The 20285-nt window shown below is 31.0% G+C and overlaps 1 protein-coding gene across 9 annotated transcripts in view; it reads right to left on the reverse strand.

Annotated features, from left to right (window-relative positions):
• Positions 1-9255: 9255 nt before the first annotated feature.
• LOC145246633 (uncharacterized) overlaps positions 9256-20285 on the reverse strand; it is a 205418-nt gene continuing 194388 nt past the window's right edge. For all 9 annotated transcript variants that reach the window (XM_080108314.1, XM_080108319.1, XM_080108316.1 and 6 more), the window contains 2 exons: positions 18015-18199; positions 9256-10491 (listed from right to left, as the gene is read on the reverse strand). In XM_080108314.1, coding sequence (XP_079964440.1) covers positions 9541-10491; positions 18015-18199 — 1136 coding nt within the window. In that variant the 3' untranslated portion in view covers positions 9256-9540. The remainder of the gene's footprint in view (positions 10492-18014; positions 18200-20285) is intronic.

A 20285-nucleotide genomic window follows, 5' to 3' on the forward strand; every position in this document is an offset into this window, starting at 1 on the left:
TAAATAACCTCAGCAAAACAGAAGTTCTGTTCCATCTGGACTCCCAAAAGATGAGGCACCAGGATGCAGTACAACTCATTATTCAATACCCTAGCAACACCTAGACTACCTTTTAAGAAATGAACAATAAAAAAAAAGTAAAAAGTAAAAAAAAGTAAAAAAAAAAAAAAAAAAAAAAAAAAGGAGATGTGTTGTCAATAGAATATTTTATTAATTTCTCAGGAGAATTACACAAAGGTTATCATTCTTTTAGTGGTCAACATAGCAAAAGACAATGCCATTGGAAGACAGCAACTTAAACATCTACATGTTGGGCCTTTCCAAAATTGGCTTTCCGTCTTATAAGTAGTTTTCTCTTTATACAACATTAAGCTTCAACTCTGTATTTGTAAACAGAAAATACATTCAAGAGAATTTATTGATTTTTTTTTAAATAAAAAGGACAAGAAAAAATTAAAAGAAAATGAAAAAAAAAAATGAAAAAAAAAAAAACAGAACAATTGTACTTAGCATTTTGAAAGTCGTTGACTCTCACTTCTCAATCTGGTGGGTTGGGCAGATTTCAACTGTTCTGATATTAAATGATAAATCATAGAAAATAAGGGATGAAATGGATACAGAAGAAAAAACGGTAATCCATTTGTCTATTGGAAAATACTCAGAAGCTTCCCAGTTATAAGAGCAAAAGATTGTGGCCACAGTCAAATAGAAAGAATAAAAACGATTTTTAAAAGTAAAAAAAAAAAAATAGTTGGGTTGGAGGTGGGGGTGAATTTCAAAGGCAAGAATTATTTATATCCATCACAACTCTCTTCTTAAACATCATGTGGCTAAACATCCCAAGAGAAAAGAAACTGAACAAGACACATTGAAATAAGTTTATCACTTCCATTTCTTACAAAATAAATAAAAAAAAAAAACAATGCTTAATACAGGTTAAGTGAGCTAAGATGTGAACTATTGTTGTTTAAAATTCCAAACATGGAGGTGGGTCTATCTCCTTCACTCCCACTCCTCTTTAAATTTAAGATAGCATTCATTTTAGCATTGTCATCCATAAGTTTCAAATAAAAAAATTCATAAATTTGTCACATTTAAGGTTAGAATAGCATTTCCTTTGCTATGTTATACTTGCGTTTTAAATAACATTTCCATTGTCTATTTGTCACACTTAAGTTCAAAATAGCATTTTCATCATGGATCCATTTTAAGAACATTCATTTTTACTTTTTCACCTTTAACTTGTGCTGATCATAATAAATGAGGGAAACATAATTCAGTCTTTGAGAATACCTCTTGATGATTGCCTCTTGGATTTGTTTAGCTGAATGAAATTAAGAATTTACAATGATGGAATTTTGTGTCTTGATGGACAGACAAGTAAGCAAATACTGAAACAGTTTTGTATGCATAGCAATTGTTATGTTGTTCACAGAGAAGCTAGCCCTTTCGGCTATGTGTTACGGGAATTAAGAATAGCCACAAGTCGGCAGGTTTCTTTGAAGGGAGGTGAGATGTAGGGAGAACAACTGAGGCCAAGCAATAAGGAAAAGATTTGGAATGTTTCAATTTCTTCCTCTTCACAGGACTTTTCAACTGAAAAGGCTTCTTTTTAAAGATATACAATTTTTATCTTTTGGTAGCTCATATAATGTTAAAATAAAAACTGTTTTTGATCACTTTTTTTTATTTTAAATTAAAGAAAGTATTTTTTTAAGAAACCTTGTATAAAATGTGAGAATCAAAAAAGCACCAAGTGTTCAGTCGTTGTCGATATGTTGCAGCAGTACAAGTGAACGTACCTTGTCATTTTGATATAGCCACTTTCTGCATGGCAGCAATGGTTGAGAGATTTTAAAAGGTTGGGCTTCATACACTCACTTTTGTTCTTTTATACAAGAGTGAATATAACCAATTACTTTGCTTAGGAAGCACAAATGAAATATAATACTTGACTTTATTCAAGCCAGAATTTACCTTTTGCCTGCCACTGTAAAGGCTTCAAAATTACTTTTGTAGAAATGGTTGACTTGTATTTACTTGTCTCATTTTAAACATTCCAAAATTAGTTTTGAAACTTTTAAATTGAGACAGACAGAATTGCTGATTTGAAGTAAAAATTAAAAGCAAAAGTCGAGTATCATGGCTCATTTGTGCTGCTAAACGAAAGAAAACTTAATATGTCCATCTTGTATCAAAGAAGACCCACATAGTTGCAAGCTTTTCACACTTGCAAAATAACTTAGGTCAAAAACAATAAATTTAAATTATAGAGACAGGATAGATTTTGATTTGTCTCATTTGATAGTGTAAAAAAAAAAAAACAAGTGTCAAAAATAGTTTAATAGATTTTAAAGCTTGCAGAATTTTGAACTTGTTGATATACAATGACCGTTTAATCTAAATAATTACCCATGCATAATTCCAGCTGCTTATTTACACATTTTAATACAAAAAATGTACACAATCCACTATGCACATTTTTGTTTTTGCTTTTAATAATTTCAAAATATCCCCTTTTCATTTGAATTTAAATTCAAGCCATTTAATAGTTATTCAGTTTTCTCTCCGATATATTATCGTCACCAGATTAAAAAAAAAAACAAAAAAACAACCCAGACCAACTGCCTCCATTGAAACTGTCTTGTGCAAAAAAAACAAAAAAAAACTTTGTATAGTTGAATTCCATTTGGTGCCAACAATCAAAGGGAATTCTGGAAAAGTTTCAAGAATCAATATCAAATACCTTCAAACATGATCAGATTATGTTTGATAGATTGTGATATGTTTGCACATACAAGACATTTTAGTGAACATTTTAAACAGAACTGTATGAATAAAACAACTTTGCTTTGTTATTAAATAATAAAAAATAGAATTGTTTGTGATTTGTTTATATTTTCATTTTTGAAAAACATTTCCTGAGAGAATTCACTGGTACTCAGTAAAAGCAGAACCGTTTATATGCATGGGAAAAGATAGATTTATGACAAGTCATTATTATAATAAAAAAGAATGCAATATTTAAAAAAAATATACATATATTTTATTTAATATTGCAAAAGAATTTACTAGGCAGGAAGAAGATTTTTCTTTAGAATGTCAGTTTGGCCGTACCTACAAATGACAATATTCACAGTAGCTAACAGAAATACTTGGATCAATAGAATGAAGAGATCAAGCACTTATGTTGACTACGAAAAAAAAGCTTCATTTTTAACCTGCCTTTATTATACAAGCATTCAGATGCACATGTGCAACCAATACATGCATATGCAATCATAAATGTGTATCAATAGTAACTCTAGTTCATTAATTTTAGCCAAGTTAAAAACAAATTGGGCAATTTATAATTCAGGGTACCATAGTTGAAAGAAGAAATGCTTGTTTTTTGCATCAGGCTTCATATTTAAGCCTGACAAAAAGAGAAACATTTTCTTCATACAACTTTATAATAAAAACCAAGGTCAAACATTGATTTTAGTCATGGAGTTTCAACAAAGCTATGCTTATTTCATGAATACAGAATACTGTTTAAAATTACTTTATTCTTCATAGCTCAGTTGACAATGTGTCAATCTGTGTCACAAATTTGAGAAAGATTCTTCTGAAGCATTTCTTATTCAACCAAAATATATGTTTGACAATCAGAGGAGTCGATCTCAGCCCAAGTAACCTGACCACTGGAGTTACTATTGATTTTATACAAGGAGAGAGAAAGAGAGGAGAGAGAGACAAGTTCAATGTATAGATAAATGAGCCACCAAAGGACAAAGGTTGTTCATGGAAATATATTTAATGAAGATAAAGAGGGATTTGGTATGTTGAACTTTAATATTAATCATCTTTTATATAGGGCAAAAATTTAATAATGTGCTGGTGCCCAACAATTAGACGTCCATATTTTATGTATCATTAAAATTACTGTCTTATTCAAATATGCTTCTATAACTCAGACTCAACCAGCACATGCTTTCTTTTATTTGGTGAGGGTAATTTTATTAAAATAACAAAAGAAAAGAATTGTATATTTTGGTTTCCTATTACAAAAACAGAAATGTTTGAAGGTCTAGTTTATAGATGCATATTTGTTTTCTTCTAACTGCCCCACACAGTATAGGTAATTTAACTGCTAATGATATTCCCACAGCAATTAAATAATTTTAGTGTTTGGCAATGTTAAGTCACACACATCAGAGCTATATCTACATGTTGGTAATGTACCAATTAATTTTTTGCGGGATTTTAAGGGGAGGTGTGTCAAAGATAGATGTATAATAAGCCAATTGCATGACTTATGACAGTATTAGAAATTATTGACACATCTGAGAGAGAGAGAGAGAGAGCAAAAAAATTTAAAAAGGAAAAAATAAAGACATTCCAATCGCCCCACTATTGACATCTAAATCTCAACAGTTGAAATTTGTACCATGAATACCTACCATAGTATACAGATAATCCAGAATAAAACAACAGTTTGTACACAATAAATATGACAGAAGAACAAGTTGGGATGCAAGCAAAAATGTTGCCCCCTTGAGAAATGTACAATGCAGACATATGTCATGAAACCAAAAGCAGGATAACAGTGTTGTGATCAAAAACTACTGACTGCTTAGTATAATGATTGCTTGTTGTTATGCCTGACGATGAAGATGAAAGTTGGGGAACAGGGAAGAGAAAGATAGAAAGAGGAGGTTACTGATGATGACGGTGTTGGTGTTGGTAGGTTGAATCTGTAGATCAGTTGACTCGTCTTGATGGTAAGATGTTGAAAACTGACTACTTAGATTATTTGTCTTTGAGAGTAGCAGCAGAAACCATAAGACGTTTTTTTTAGTACAACATGGTACAATGAAAGTACCATTCAAATACAGTTTTGAGCCAAATAAGTTGCTGAGGCCATGCTGATGAATTACTAAGTGTTCTCCTTGCATTCATCAACTATGCAAGAATGTGACATCCAACAGACGAGGAGATTCACAAACTTTTCCAGAGTGCAGACAAAAAAAAAAAAAAAAAGCACTCATTAATAAAAGATAAAGCGTTAAAGAGTCTTCGAATGTAATTCCAATAATCGTTTTTTCACTGTTTTATTCAGTGGATAATTTGATATTTGTGTGTGTTTGTACCAGTTTAAAGTTACGCATTTTCTCCATTGGGTGAGCACATACACGTAATACTGACTCAAATCTACACATGCACACACGCATACAAGCATGTATGTTAGAGTGAATGTGCATTTGGTCTCGTAAAGTTCCGTGCAAGCAATACAATATTAACTACAACCTGCAGTTCACAGTCCGTTCTTTCCTGGCAGTGCATACATTGTGCAATTCTTGTTGAACTCCTTCGTTAGCAGCAAGGAACATGTGGTTTTCTACTTCCATCAATGGACACAGTAATTAAGCATCAGCTTCAACGATGTAAACTTAAAACTTATTAATCATATTGAATTGGCTGCAAAGTCAAATGGCAGTGTGGACCGAGAGAAAGAGCTGTTTGCTTAAACAGAGAATAAATAAATGTTTCAGGCTTTTTTCTATGTTTATTATACAGCTATTTTGAATTGGAGGAATGTAAGTATTTTATCGCAAGTATTTATCATACTGAATACAGCACCATAGATTATAAGTAACATATAAGAAGGAACAGCAGCAGCAAATCTTAAAGCTCAGAAATATGATTTGGCAATGGAATTAAATATGAAAACTTTGTAAAAATGTATACTTTTCAACTGAGCGGTCAAAAGAGATATTGTCCAGATAATGTAAAGGTAGAAACAATAAGTAGAGAACATGTTTCATATGAAGCTACTTAAATTGTAAGAACCTAATGACCTTTAAATATGTAATTTTATTTAAATAGTGGGTTTGACTCCTCACAAAAGCCAATACCACATAAGTCTAAACTTAATATAAATTACCTTGTAAATTATGCTCTGAAAGTGAGGGCAAAAACAGCTCAGACTTAATTTTCCTTGCCTTTTTTTGAGACACCTGAGGTATGAAGGATTTACTCTGACCCTTGTCCTTTTGTAAAATGAGAGAGATACTACATATAGAAATGGAGAGGATGAAACCCTGGAGCTGGGAGGTAAATACCTCGGCCATGAATGATAAGAGTCCACTTAGCAGAGCATAAAGGATAGTTAAGTATTGAAAATAATTATTGAAAAGGGCTTGGGAAAGAGAGAGACAGAGAGATGTAAGAGCAAAATAGTTTACGCTAAAAAGAGAACCATCCTATTTTGAGCAACAGTCAACAACTACAAATAACTACTAACACTGGTGTAGATTGAATTCAGTATAATTTAGTTTGGTGTATTTGATATCAAACTATTTGAAAACCTACAGACTGCGAAAACAATGCCAACTAAAATAAAACTTAAACAGGACAGGGGAATAGCAATATTCATAACAAGAGTACAAAATTTGAAAATGTCATGAATCTGTTCAAATGATAACAGAAAAGTAAATTCATTACAGACTGCATTTTCAAGCCTTTTTGATTAACTCATGTCCAGCAATAAATTAGACTTACCCATAAGACAAAAAAAAAAAAAGCATTTGTATATTTAAAAAAAAAATAAATAAAAATAAAAATTATATACATAAGTACAAAAAAAAAACTGTTCTTTCATAGACTAAATCTCTAATTTAGCATTTTCACTTTTTACCATTTTAATGTAGTGCAGACCTAAAATAAAACTGTTGTCTTTTGAAATCAGATCTAAATAAAAGTTGGTCTGCACAACTGGTTTGTAATCATTCAAACTATATTTAATTTTAAAATGTAACAATTTTTTAAGTAGATTTAACAAGTGACAACTCATCATAAATTGGAAACAAAAGTAGGGAAAAGAAATGAAAAATTAGATTCAACAATGGCAAAGAACCTGTTGAATAATATTTGTTGAGAATCCATAAGATACACAACTCCATATAAGTTCATCAGTCATAATATGTGAATGATGAAATGGATGTCAGATTATGATGAAATGGACATAGCAAATATTACAATATTAGAAAGACTGCAGTTGAATCAAACAACAGTTTGAAAAGTCTTGGGATATTGAAAACCAAACAAATGATCTAACTGGTCAAAGTTGATACCACATTGATAGACTTTTACTGCACAATCTAGATAATAGCAGATTTTCTTTCTTTCTTTTTTACAATTATGCTAGTACTCTGCATGGACAGCAAACTGCTGTATGAAGTATACTTGGTGTAGGGTACAAACAAAATCGTCAAAGGTAAAGATATAGATAAAAAAAACTACTGACTGCTTAGTATAATGATTGTAAATTTGTAAAACAACAAAAAGAATAAGATAATGACATCTCTGATTATACAAAACCTAAAGTAATTTCCAATTTGTTACAAAGTGTGTTAAAAAAAAAAAAAAAGACTCATGAAAAAATACCTACATTGGCTTTTGTTTATGCACATAATTTGATAAAGTTCTTGTGTTTGAAAACTCCAAACCATTTTCAAGTTTCATTTGCAAAACAAAAATAAAAACTTCAATGCCCAAAATGAATAGAATGCTTGATAATGCAACAATGATATTAGGATCTTGAAATGAAATAATTATCTGATAGGACAACAAGAATGCAATGTAAATTTGTACTGAATAGAACAAGAAAAGAAAAGTTCCTTTTTGAGTACAAAGGCCCATTAAACCTGGTAATCATCCCTGTTTTTTTGTATTGCTAAGCCTAAACCATCTTCCATGATAGGTTATTATACTGTTGCCCATTTTACCGTCCAGCCAGGCTGGTAGCAGTTTATATGTTTGTTGCTTACAGTACCTCAAATTCTCAAGAAATATATTTTCTATGTACTAAACAAGGTAAAACATTAACTTTGCTGGTCTGATGAGAACTAGTGTTTCTATGTAATTTGGTCATAAACTAAAGAAAGAAAAACAGGTGGAAAAGTTTCATTTTTCCCAATAATTTTTTAGGAGCTGGATGATATAGAACCTATTAGAATAAAAGAAATGAAATGCTGCTGCCTAAATAAAAAAAAACTAAAAACAAAACTTAATGAATAAAATTAATAAATGTATGGCTATGGAAATTAATAGTTAATTTGTCTAATGTATGGGGAAACAATGTTGCTGTAGTTGGAATGGAAGAATGTGATTGTATCACATGAGCAACAATCAAAATTCTAGAGAGGGAGGGAAGAAAAACAAACTGTATTTGCCTATGAATTGTGCTCTTGAGGTAGAGCTGAAAGATTCTGAGTGGCCTAGTCCAACTGCTCAACTTTAGAAATCACAGCTACATGTTCCAGATTTTGTGAGAAATGCTTTAAGGAGTTGACTTTCAGAAATTTCAAGACTCACTGTTCATATAGATCGCCAACATTGAAAATGACTTTAGAATTCATGAAAATTAAATGTATAAAATGAAATGATCTACTAATACATAACTGAAGTGTCTCTTGCCAACTATTGTAATACTATAGCAAATAAAAATGAGTAGAATTTAAAAAGTACTTATTTCGTAACTGAAAAACAAATTTCTTTTGGATTCTGATCTAAAAACTTGGATTCTGATCTAAAAACTTGGATTCTTCAAGAAAGAAACATGTCTCTGGTTTTGTCAACCAAATAAAAAATAATTTAATTTAAATAAATCTGTTTATAATTTACTATGTTATAGAGACAGTTATTAATAAGTAAAAAGAATCTCAGTTTGAAAGTCTTTTAAAAGCCTGGTTCGGCTAAAGGTAGGAAAACTTATTTGTTCTGTCAAAGTTTATTTGTATTTAGACAAATCACAAGTGTAAAACACAAGCACCTGTGTGGATGTGAACTACTGGTTAAGAAAACAGTATCTTTCGATAACACACTCAGTTTATTATAAGTGATATGTAAATTAGGCGGGTGTGTCGTAAAAAAAAAAAAAAAAAAAAAAAAATTAAAATAACCTGTAACAAAACAGCAGACTAAAAAGACAGTCATCACAGACGAATAAATATCGAACACTGCGAATGTAGTAACTTGATCGTTTCTCCTTATTAGACATGTGCTGCTGCGATTAAAAAAAAAATGTTTTCCTTTTATTCTGTTTGAGTTTTTACAATTTATTTTTTCCATTTTCAATAATTTTTTTTATGAAAGACCGGCTCCATTTTTATCCACTGTAATATTGAGAATCCTATAAGAAATTCATGCTCAGAACAGTAATAATAATAATAATAATAATAATGATAATAATAATAATAATAGGTACACAAATGATATTTGGCCAGCAAAAAGTTTTAATTTAGAGTCTTAGATAAACTTTTTCAAACTTCCCATATAAAATGATTTTAAAATTTCTCACTTCCTAAAAATTAATTTGGTTATAAATGTCTGTTTCTTTTTACAATGAAAAACCCATCATCAAATAGTATTTGTTTGTGTTTATCATTTTCAATTTTCAAAATTGATGAAATTGTTCAGTGTTGATATTTCCTCCTTTAATAATCAAGGCCTTGGCTGTCCTTACAAAATTGCACACATTTCTAGAACCCTTTTGAATCATGTTAATCTGGAACCTCCACCAGAACAGGTTGGCGTGAATGATGGCATCTGTTGTGATGCATAGTTCTTTATATGTTGTAGACTGAGCAGACTGTTTGCAAGCATACTGTCTCTTGATGACATACCCACATTCAAATTCCTTTCTGGAGGGTCAGACTTTCTAAATCCCAAAGGATCGTAAGGAAAGTATCGTGGTGAAGTCATTGATGAAATGTGGGGCAATGGGGAAGTTAGACTATTGGCCCCTAAACTTGAGCCGTATGGATATGAGGAAGCCGTCGTGCTACTTGGGACAGGGCTACCAAACTGGTGTGGGATTGGCATGAATGCTGAGGAAACTTTCCCACAAGAACCAGTTGTGTTATCTGGCTGGCGATCTGATCTTCCGTACTCGTCACTGGAATGGTCTGGTTCTTGTTTGATAATGGGACGAGGAGAAACTTTATTCGAGTTATCCTGCGAATGTTTGGCCATGTGTCTGGTTAAATAAGTCTCTTGAGTATAGGATTTTCCACATATACGACATATATGCGTTTTTAAGTGTTTTGTGTCCGAGTGTTTGGGAATATGCTCCCTCAGACTGGCCTCGTCAGCATAGCACTTGTAGCAGGAGTTGCAGCGGTATGGCTTGTCGGTCATGTGAGAGCGTGAGTGGGACTGCAGGTTGGAGAGCTGTGAGAATGCCTTGCCACATCCCGGGTGTAAGCATTTATATGGTTTCTCCCCAGTATGGGTTCGGATATGTTGCTGCAGGTGCGACAGCTGTGTGAACTTACGCTCACAGATCTCACAGCGGTATGGCTTGATGCCCGAGTGGATACGCGCATGCTGAGACAAATATGATGAGTTGGCAAAGCACTTCAAACATGTGGGACACTTGTACGGCTTCGGATCCTGCTTGTGGATTTGTTGGCAATGGATCAGCATGTCCGACTTGGTTGTAAATACCTATGTGAGATAAAAAAAAAAAAAATAAAATAAAATTTACCCATTAGAGACAATTTTAGTGGTATACAAAAGGAAGAGAGAAAAAAAAGAGGGAGAGTTAAAAAAATAGAAGGAAAGAGAGGAAGAGGAAAAAGAAGAGGGGAAAGCGAGAGAGAGAAGGGGATATGTGAAATAAAAGACAGGTGTCCTTGCAGTGGACATTGAAAACTGAAAACAAGTTTGGCATTACTGATCGGGGCTTTTGTTTTTTATAATGTGGAGTGACGTGAACATTTCCTGATCATTGTATTGTACACCTGTGGAGCAGGAAACACTAATTTGTATAGTACAAATTGCCCCTTCCTGGACCAGCATTCAAATTCTGTCGACCGCTGCTGCTTTATTCTCCAATGATTCCATACAAATAGTTGTACCCAAAATGTGGCAAGGCATTCCCACAGTTTTCTAGCCCTCAGCTACCCTCACACTTTCTCAACGGAAAACAACTTTTAAAGACCACACTTTAAAGCCGCAATGCTAAAATGCTGTCTGGAGGTCAGAAATGATGATGCTGACGATGAAGCTAATAGGGACAGAAACATGTGCCTATATGTTTATGAGTATCCAATGTTGCGATGACTTTTTTCCTTTGCTTGTTTTTATTGAGAAGACTTATTCAACAGAACAGTGCTTGCATGTTTCTCTGTATTTTTATTTATTTTTAACATTTTTTATAACTATTTTTTGCAGCCACTTTTGACTACTTGAAGCTGAAAACAAGATAGCAATGATACATAGTTGGCTTCAGAGTGAAGCCAAATAAATTTCCATATAGAAAAAGAATATCAACGAGAGAAAGATGTTGACACAATAAAAGGTAAATATTGTAAGTTCTAAAGAAAAGACCAGCTGAAACAAGTGGCTCAATACACAAACAACAAATGACACATACAATGCACACAAGTGCATTATCACTAAAATCAAAACTAGAAATAATAGTACATAGATTCTTAAGAGCAAAAGAAGCCCAAAGACATTAAAGCTATACACAATTATTATTTAATATCATGCATAAAATTTATCATTTTTTTTTATTTCATTTCTTTTTTTTTTTTAAATTAAAAACCAATAAATTACTCTAATTTTATAATAGAATTTAAAGATAAATTAACGAAAACTGAATTTCTAAATTAAAAATTCATAAGAAATAACAAGCAGCAGACATACAATGGTCTTTTTAAATACAGAATAAAAGTTCTATTAAAGTATTACATTTCAGTTTTATTAAATAGTATTTATAGATTGCTTTTAGACTTGTCAAAGAAAAATCAAGAATCCATTCACAACTAAAAGCAAAGCCAACTTATTTGTTACGTATTTTTTTCTTTTTCAAAATATCAACACATGCAAACCTGTAATAAAAGAAAGAATTAAAAACAAACTCAAATCTACCAGAAGATAACACACTTAAAATTAAATAAAATATGTACAGCTATTTAAGTAATATAATGATTAATTTGTTTACATGTTTTCCTTAAATATATGAAGTGCCCCTGTGATAGATACTCCCTCTCACTACATAAGTCATAATTCTCTTTTCTTCATAGTTATTTCAGATAATATATTTTTAAACATTTAATCATTAAATTGCTTCTTATATTATTTACATTGTTCACCAATCTGCTTTATTTAAATACTCTATTCAATTTATAACAAATCATGATTCACAGAATGAACAATGCAGACATCTTTTTCTTTTTATGTAGTAACAAGTTACCACTTATCAAGGTACATACGTCACTCAAGAATAAGGGTTACAACAAATGTATGGATTTTGAAAATTGATTTTTATAATTCCTGAATATTATCGATTTTGAATTATTTTAATTACATATTATAAATAATTTGGTGGATAAATTTCAAAGGAAATCAATAAAACGAAACTGCCATATTTATTATCTATTTCTGTTTTGAATTAAATATCAATAAAATTAGAATACAAATGAAGAACCAGTATCTTTATTATTTGCTTATGTTGAATAAAGTGTTGTCTGCTTTCAAATGACAAAATTTAACAGATATTAATGGAGTTGGTGAAATGATGTATTATTTCCATTATGAACAAAAATAAACACATTAAAAAGGTGTTTCTTATAATTATGGTTATTTAATATTTATTTTTTTTTAATTTTAAATTGTTAAAATTTTTTCAGTATTTAAATGTAATTTTTTATGGAAAAATCGTTTTTAGTGTAAATAGAAAAGATGTCCATCTAATTAGCACATACACTAAGATGTGAGAGTAGGATGATGAAGTGGCAGAAAGTGTATCCTCTAATATGTCTACACTCTTAATTGCTCGGAGGTGATGGTGGTTTAGTGTTTAACGACACTGATTAACAATCTGGGTGTTCCAACTTTGAATCCAGTTTGTTTCACAAAATCACTTTCGCTTGGGATGTTGGCAACCTTCATGTGGTCCATTATGTAAGTATCCAATGCCTTTCTAGAAAGAATTCTGACTAAAAAAATATTGTGGAAACAAATACCAACAATAGAATCACCTGATTCATGTGATATGACACTTAATTCTAACTCTTTTTTTTTTATTATTGTTTTAATAGTTTCAAATATTATTAATTAAAAGGTGAATAAATAACCATTCTAAAATTTGTGTTAGTGGTTTTATTCTTATTCTTTGGAATACTATTTTTAAGCTAAAATTTGTGTTAGTGGTTTTATTCTTATTCTTTGGAATACTATTTTTAAGCTAAACTTTGTGTTAGTGGTTTTGTTCTTATTCTTTGGAATACTATTTTTAAGCTAAAATTTGTGTTAGTGGTTTTATTCTTATTCTTTGGAATACTATTTTTAAGCTAAAATTTGTGTTAGTGGTTTTATTCTTATTCTTTGGAATACTATTTTTAAGCTAAAATTTGTGTTAGTGGTTTTGTTCTTATTCTTTGGAATACTATTTTTAAGCTAAAATTTGTGTTAGTGGTTTTATTCTTATTTTTTGGAATACTATTTTTAAGCTAAAATTTGTGTTAGTGGTTTTATTCTTATTCTTTGGAATACTATCTTTAAGCTAAAATTTGTGTTAGTGGTTTTATTCTTATTCTTTGGAATACTATCTTTAAGCTGCAAATTGTTTTTGAATAAATTTGATAAGCAATGAACCCTTTAAGTGGGAGAATTTTTACTTCGAACATCAATTGGATGAAGATAACTGCAAAATAGTGAAAAATTAATCTACAATAAACAATAAATATCTAACACAGAATATAATAAGAATGCAATAATAAGCACTGTTTTTATATATCTCCGTCTATCATCAATTACGATTATATACAAATATCAGGCAATTTATTTAATACATTCAAAACATTGCCAGTTTATATTTAGCAGCAAAAAATCTTTTAATGATAAAAGAAACTATCAGTTGGTGCAGACACTTGGCACCAAATATTTTGCCTGATTTATCTTGCTATAAAGCTGGGAGGGAATTATTGGTTTTATTTATCCATAATCTTATTTCTCAAAAGATTATCAATATATTCTATTTATTAAATAGTTTACATTTGTAATGTATCTTATCAGCTTTTAATCTGTAAAATAATTTTTGAAATGTCCAATGATTATACGTTGAAAAGGTTTCTCAGTGTTTGAACAAATATTAAACATTCATAAAAGAATGTTGAAGTTGATAATGAAAGTTGTAAAATTAATATTAGAGGCTGAACAAAAGATTTCACATTGATTGGAAATGATAAAATATTGTTAAGGCAATTATATCTGTTTTAATAATTCACTAGAGTTAATTTTTAAAAATCAAAATATAAATTATTAGAAGTGTCTTTTTTTAATGTTATAATCATTTAAACAGTCTACAGGAGTTGTTTATTGCTGTTAGAATCATTCACATTCTCATTGAAAGGTGTATGTTTCAGTTGCTGTTAAACAGGAAATCTTTTGTTAAAATCTACAAAAAATAATTAACAAAATCTGGAAATAAAGATAAGTTATTATAAACTAGGTTATAAGGATTCTTGAAAAAAAAACTTACAATATTTTCCAAATTAGAACTTTAGAACTACAATAATTAAAACAGGAAACATTCGACCATCATAATAGTAGATGGTTCATATTTACCAAAGTTAAAGCATAAATAATTCGATAATTGTCTTGATAATGATTCATAGTGTGAACTTCATTTGAAGACCTTAACAGAAGTATTTAGTGCCTTAAATGCTAAAACAGAAGATACAACATTGTGCAGAGTAGGTGGGTGTCCATAAATGTTATTACTATTTCAATTCTTGGATTAACACAAGGATTATACAGGAAAACATCTTTATACACAAAAAATAAGGCATACAGGATATTTGGGACAAATTTGGTGATTTTTTCATATTCTTTCATTTCTGAAGCATTTAATGACAGTAAAGTGCAACCCATAGATTTCTTTATGTGTACTTTTGGTAGGTTTGAAAGCTGGAGATGGAGGGCTGGAAAGAGATAGTAATATTAAAAGAGAGTGACCTGCATCATGATGATTAATGCCAGATTAAGAAATTTTGGAAATCTCAGTTATGTTTCAAGAGAAACTCTTTAACAAGGCCAAACAGCCAGTTGAGGTAGAGATGCTCTGATTCTTCTTAGGACCAGTTAAATTATATGCCAAACAAACAAGTGGCTAACCAAAAAGTCCCATGCATCATGAAGATAAATTTTCTGTGACAAACTGTGATCGCCTTTGGATGTGTTTCCAGCAAACACCCTGGAAAAGGAACTCAGACTCAATTCAGATGACTATAAAATTGCTGTCACTGTTATCAAGCACTGATGTGGCAGCAGGATTCCACTCCATATCACATCAACAGGAAAACTCAAAAGTTGCAGTCTTGAAAATTTCCACAACTTGAAGGTCTCAACACCTGGCCTCCTATCTTATGTAATTACAAACTGATTGACTATTACGCATAGTGTGCAGTTGAAAAAGATGTATATTGTATTATCTGTAACACCAAGGATGAACTGATTACAAGATCAAACTGGTGTTCAGACATCTCTCAAAGGACACTATGCGCAGCAACCGTCAGGTTCAGGTCTCATGTGATGGTGGCTCATGGTAACTTAAGTGAACTGTATTCGGCAAAAAATTCTTAAAGAGATACACCTTGAATTTTGAGGATACAATATGACTTTTTTCCTTTCCTTTTCAAAATGTATCAAATTTGTTCTGAACTCGCGTAGAATACCAAAAGATCTTAATCATGTGACTTAGATGGTCTTTGCAAGCTGATGATCTGTATTTAGTAAGAGATTTATGGAAAGGTAACTCTTACAACAATTTGATAAATAAATCTATGGGAATTTATTCAGTTACATTCACATGTTCTAATAGAACACTAAATAGGTTAGAAGGTAGTATTTCACAAAAATGGCCAACACTTGTGACTGGTATTTTCAATATCAAATGGATAATGAATATTTAATTTGAAATTGGCCGCTAAACTAAATGACATTCTTGAAATGGATCTAAACATCACAATGTTTACTAGCATGTTATTTTAACATCTTTAACTATGAATCATGCCACGATATTACTCAATTGAAATTTTCTCATGTATGATCCCATAACAGTCTCCAAAAAACACAAAAATAAAAACAATTTTATTCAAATAGTAAAAGCATCTCTTTCAATTTATAACCTAGAAGTATTTATAATTTTATTAAAGTTATAATTTGACACCAAATTGCAAAAAAATGATATGAAAGTTATTTGATTGTGAAGTGACATTCAGAAAAGAAAAACATTTTTTTGTTTGCTAGTTTTAAATGTTGAATAGAGAAAGTAATTACTGAACATGTAATTTTTAGTATACATCAATTGTTTCAGAATTGATTAATAAAAGAAATCAATCCGTTCTGAAAAATAATAATTCTAAAAGTATTTTATTGAATATTGTATTATGATAGAAAAACATTGTTTTATCCTATTCATTATGTCTCTTCGTATATCTTATTTTCATTTCAAAAGAATATATATATATATATATATACACACACACACACCTACAATATGCAGTCCTTGTCAGCTGCCAAACAGAGGTGGTATATATATATATATATATATATATACATGAACAATTACTTATATGTTCTAACAAATGATATAATAGGAAAATATAGTTCAAATTTTTATAACTATTTCACTAGATGAACCCCATTAAAAAACAACCACGTTATTTCATTTTTTTACCGTTGTTTCTAGAGTTATCCAGTTTATTATTAAAATGTTCTACACATGCACAACTTTTAACTTGGTTAGGTAATTTGTTCCAAAAATATATTATTTAATTAAAAAATTATAGCTGAACTGTTTTTAGAGCTACCAATCTTATTTAAACAATAAACCTTGTCACTAGGGAAACACCACACCTTTTTTATTGTAGACATGCTCTTGCAACCATCTTGTTTTTGCCTGCCTGCCTTTTGAAGGAAATGACATTCTAATGATTAGTTCTGCCTGCCATAGGGTGATGGATGACTTACAGATGGGAACCAATGGTGGTGGGGAACAGTAAATGCTTGATGGATAGATGATGAAAAGTGTTTCCCTGACAGCCACAAAAGCATGCAACCCAAGATAAAAAAAAAAAAAAAAAAAATGAAAACTTTCTAGCAAAGACTTAACTACACTAGTGATGACATGCTATTCCAATAGCAAATATACAACTAGATCTGAAAAACAAGATTTGTTGAATATATATTTCTTTCTTAAATCAACTATCACAAACTAATTTGAACTGCTGACTGAAATGGTCCTATTCAATCTTAAATACCAACCAGTCTCTATAATTGATATGTTACTATCTTAAAACGGAGTGAATAGAAGTCATAAATAAAAAGAAATAGTAGTTAAAAAAGTTCTGTCCAGCTATTTTTACAATGACGTTACAATTGTACAGAGATACAGGTACAGTATGAGTATATTAAAGAGTTATTAGTAAAGGCGGGGGGGGGTAGTCTTTAATACGGCAAGAGCGGAAAATCAATAAAAAGTTAAATAAAATTCAGGTATCTTTTGGCGCTTAAAATAATCAAATCTATTCTAATATCAATTGATCTTTCTAGAGCTTAAAATTTGAGTTAACTTAGGCGTATAAGAAAATTATAAAATCAATATTAAAAGATTTAAAAAAAAGAAAAGTAACTGACTTTAATTTATTTAATTAAAAACCTAGCATATTCAACCTAGTATATTTATTTCTCATTCCGTCACCTACAATAGATTTCATTAGAAAAAGAAAAACTTTATTTTGTAGATAACTGATTTGAAAATGCATTGAAAGATTTGTAAGAAAGTCAGGATTAACTTTCTCGTATGAAAAATTTCGTTTTTATTTAGATTTGTTCATATCATGCATAAAACAGGTTTTCTCTTTTCTTGATTCGGTTCCAGTTGTTCTTGATGCCAATGGTGGAAGTATGTATAAAATATAAGATATATATATATATATACATATATATAAGCTTACCTGGTCACACATCTTGCACTGGTAAGTTTTAGCAGCTTTTGTTGGTTTAACAGGTTGAGGCACCACCAAAGGGGAATTGGTGGCTGGAGTAGTTGAGCCAACATGGGCAGTACGATAGCCTCCGTTGCTCTGAGTATTCGGACGCAAATCTTGAACCCGATTCATATTATCCTGATTAAGATTATCTGAAAAGACAAAAGCGATTTTTCTGTTAAATAGAGAATTCCATAGAGAATGTGGTAAAACTTTTATAAGATTATTTTTTATATGCATGTTAAAATATCAATAGAATAAAAGCCAAAAAATAAATAATTCCACTTGAAATGTTAATATGATCGAAAAATTGGTTAATAATCTGCAAATGTCTCAGTTAATAAAATGATCTCACCTACTAAAAAGGAAATAAAAATGTAAAAAGGAAAAGTAAAGAATTTGTAAGATAATGGATGGAATATAACTTTCTAAAAAGTTCTCCATAATAGCATTTTCCTATTTCGAAATATTAAAATCAGGATACAGACTTACAAACATCTGAAACAATCATATATTAAACAATAACTTGAAACAGTAAAAATGAATGGAATGAGGCTTTAAATATCTTTTATATTGTGATGAGAGACTCATTTTCAATCAGTATCAGCTGATGAAGTAGAAGACATTCATTAAAATAAAAACCCGTTTTCTATTGATGCAATGAGATGGACAAAATATACCTATATTTAAACTGATATTAGGTTGGTCCAAAAACAATATCGTTTTCTCACATTTGTTTCTTTTATATACGATTTCTGAATTAATTCACTGATATATATATCGCCATGTTATATATCATTTTGAAGTGCGTTTTTCACTATCAAATTGTGTTATTTATTTCTGTTCTCAATCTCTTCATTCATTTTTTTGCAGGCTTTTCGACAGCATGGACAAAATTCAAATCCACACGATTTTCTTGTTCCAATTCAAACTAGGCTGAAAAGCTGGCAAGACAGTTTGTGATATCAATGATGCATTTGGCCCACGAACCATGAACGAACATGTGGTACAATGGTGGTTCAAGAAATTTCGCAATGGTGACGAGAGCTTCGAAGATGTAGACGGTCACAGTCAGCTGACTGCGGTTGATAATGAACATTTGAAAGCTTCAATTGAAGCCAATCCTTGCAAAACCACACAAGAAGTTGCTGTTGAACTTGAGGTCAACCACTCAACAGTCGTTCACAATTTAAAGCAAATAGGGAAGTCAAAAAAGTTGGGTAAATGGATGCCACATGAATTGAATGATAGTAAAAAAAAAATCATCATTTTGAGGTGTCTTCTATGCTCCTTCTGTGCCACAAAAATGACCCATTTCTCAAGCGGATTGTAATGTGTGATGAGAAATGGATTCTCTATGGCAACTGGCAACGTTCAGCATAGTGGTTGGATGTCTGAGAAGCTCCACAACACTTCCCGAAGCTGAAATTGCACCAAAAAAAGCTTATGGTGACTGATGGTCTGCAGCCGATCTCATCCATCAGTTTCTTGAATCCAGGCAAAATGATTACAGCGGAGAAATTGATGAAATGCACCAGAATCTCCAATGTGTGAGCCCAAGATTGGTCAATATGAAGGAACTAATTCTCTTCCACCACAATACTCACCTGCATGTTGCTCAACTGACCCTGCTGAAGCTGAAAAAATTGAGCTACAAGACTGCCTTATCCGCCATATTCATGGGAACTCTTGCCCACCAATTATCACCTTTTCAAGCATCTTGACGACTTCCTGTGTGAAAAATACTTCAAAAGCCGAGATGATGCTGAATTGGCCTTCAATGATTCCAGAACTCTGGATTTCTATGCTCATGGGATAAATAAACTGGTTTCTCATTGGCAAAAATGTGTTGATTCTAATGGTTCCTATTTCGATTAATAAAGTTTATTATGAAAAAAGTTATGATCTTTTGACGTTAAACATCAAAAAACGACATTATTTTTGCACCAACCTAATAGTTTTTAATTCCCTTCATTCCCATGGCAGTTGTTTGGTGTCCTTGAGGTAGTGGCTTAGCAAATAAAGCAAAACAATTACTTTGTGGCTGAGTTCGAATCTCATGACTGGCAGGAATTCTCGCCCCTACACCAATGATTACATAGGTACGAAACACTACAGTCTGTAATTATATATATATATATATATATAATACATTAACATACATATATAAATACACATGTACATATATGCATACTTATGTATATGTCAGTGTGTGTATATATATATATATATATATAT

The sequence above is a fragment of the Euprymna scolopes genome, chromosome 24 (assembly GCF_053919585.1).
Source record: "Euprymna scolopes isolate OS-2025 chromosome 24, ASM5391958v1, whole genome shotgun sequence".
NCBI lineage: Eukaryota > Metazoa > Mollusca > Cephalopoda > Sepiida > Sepiolidae > Euprymna > Euprymna scolopes.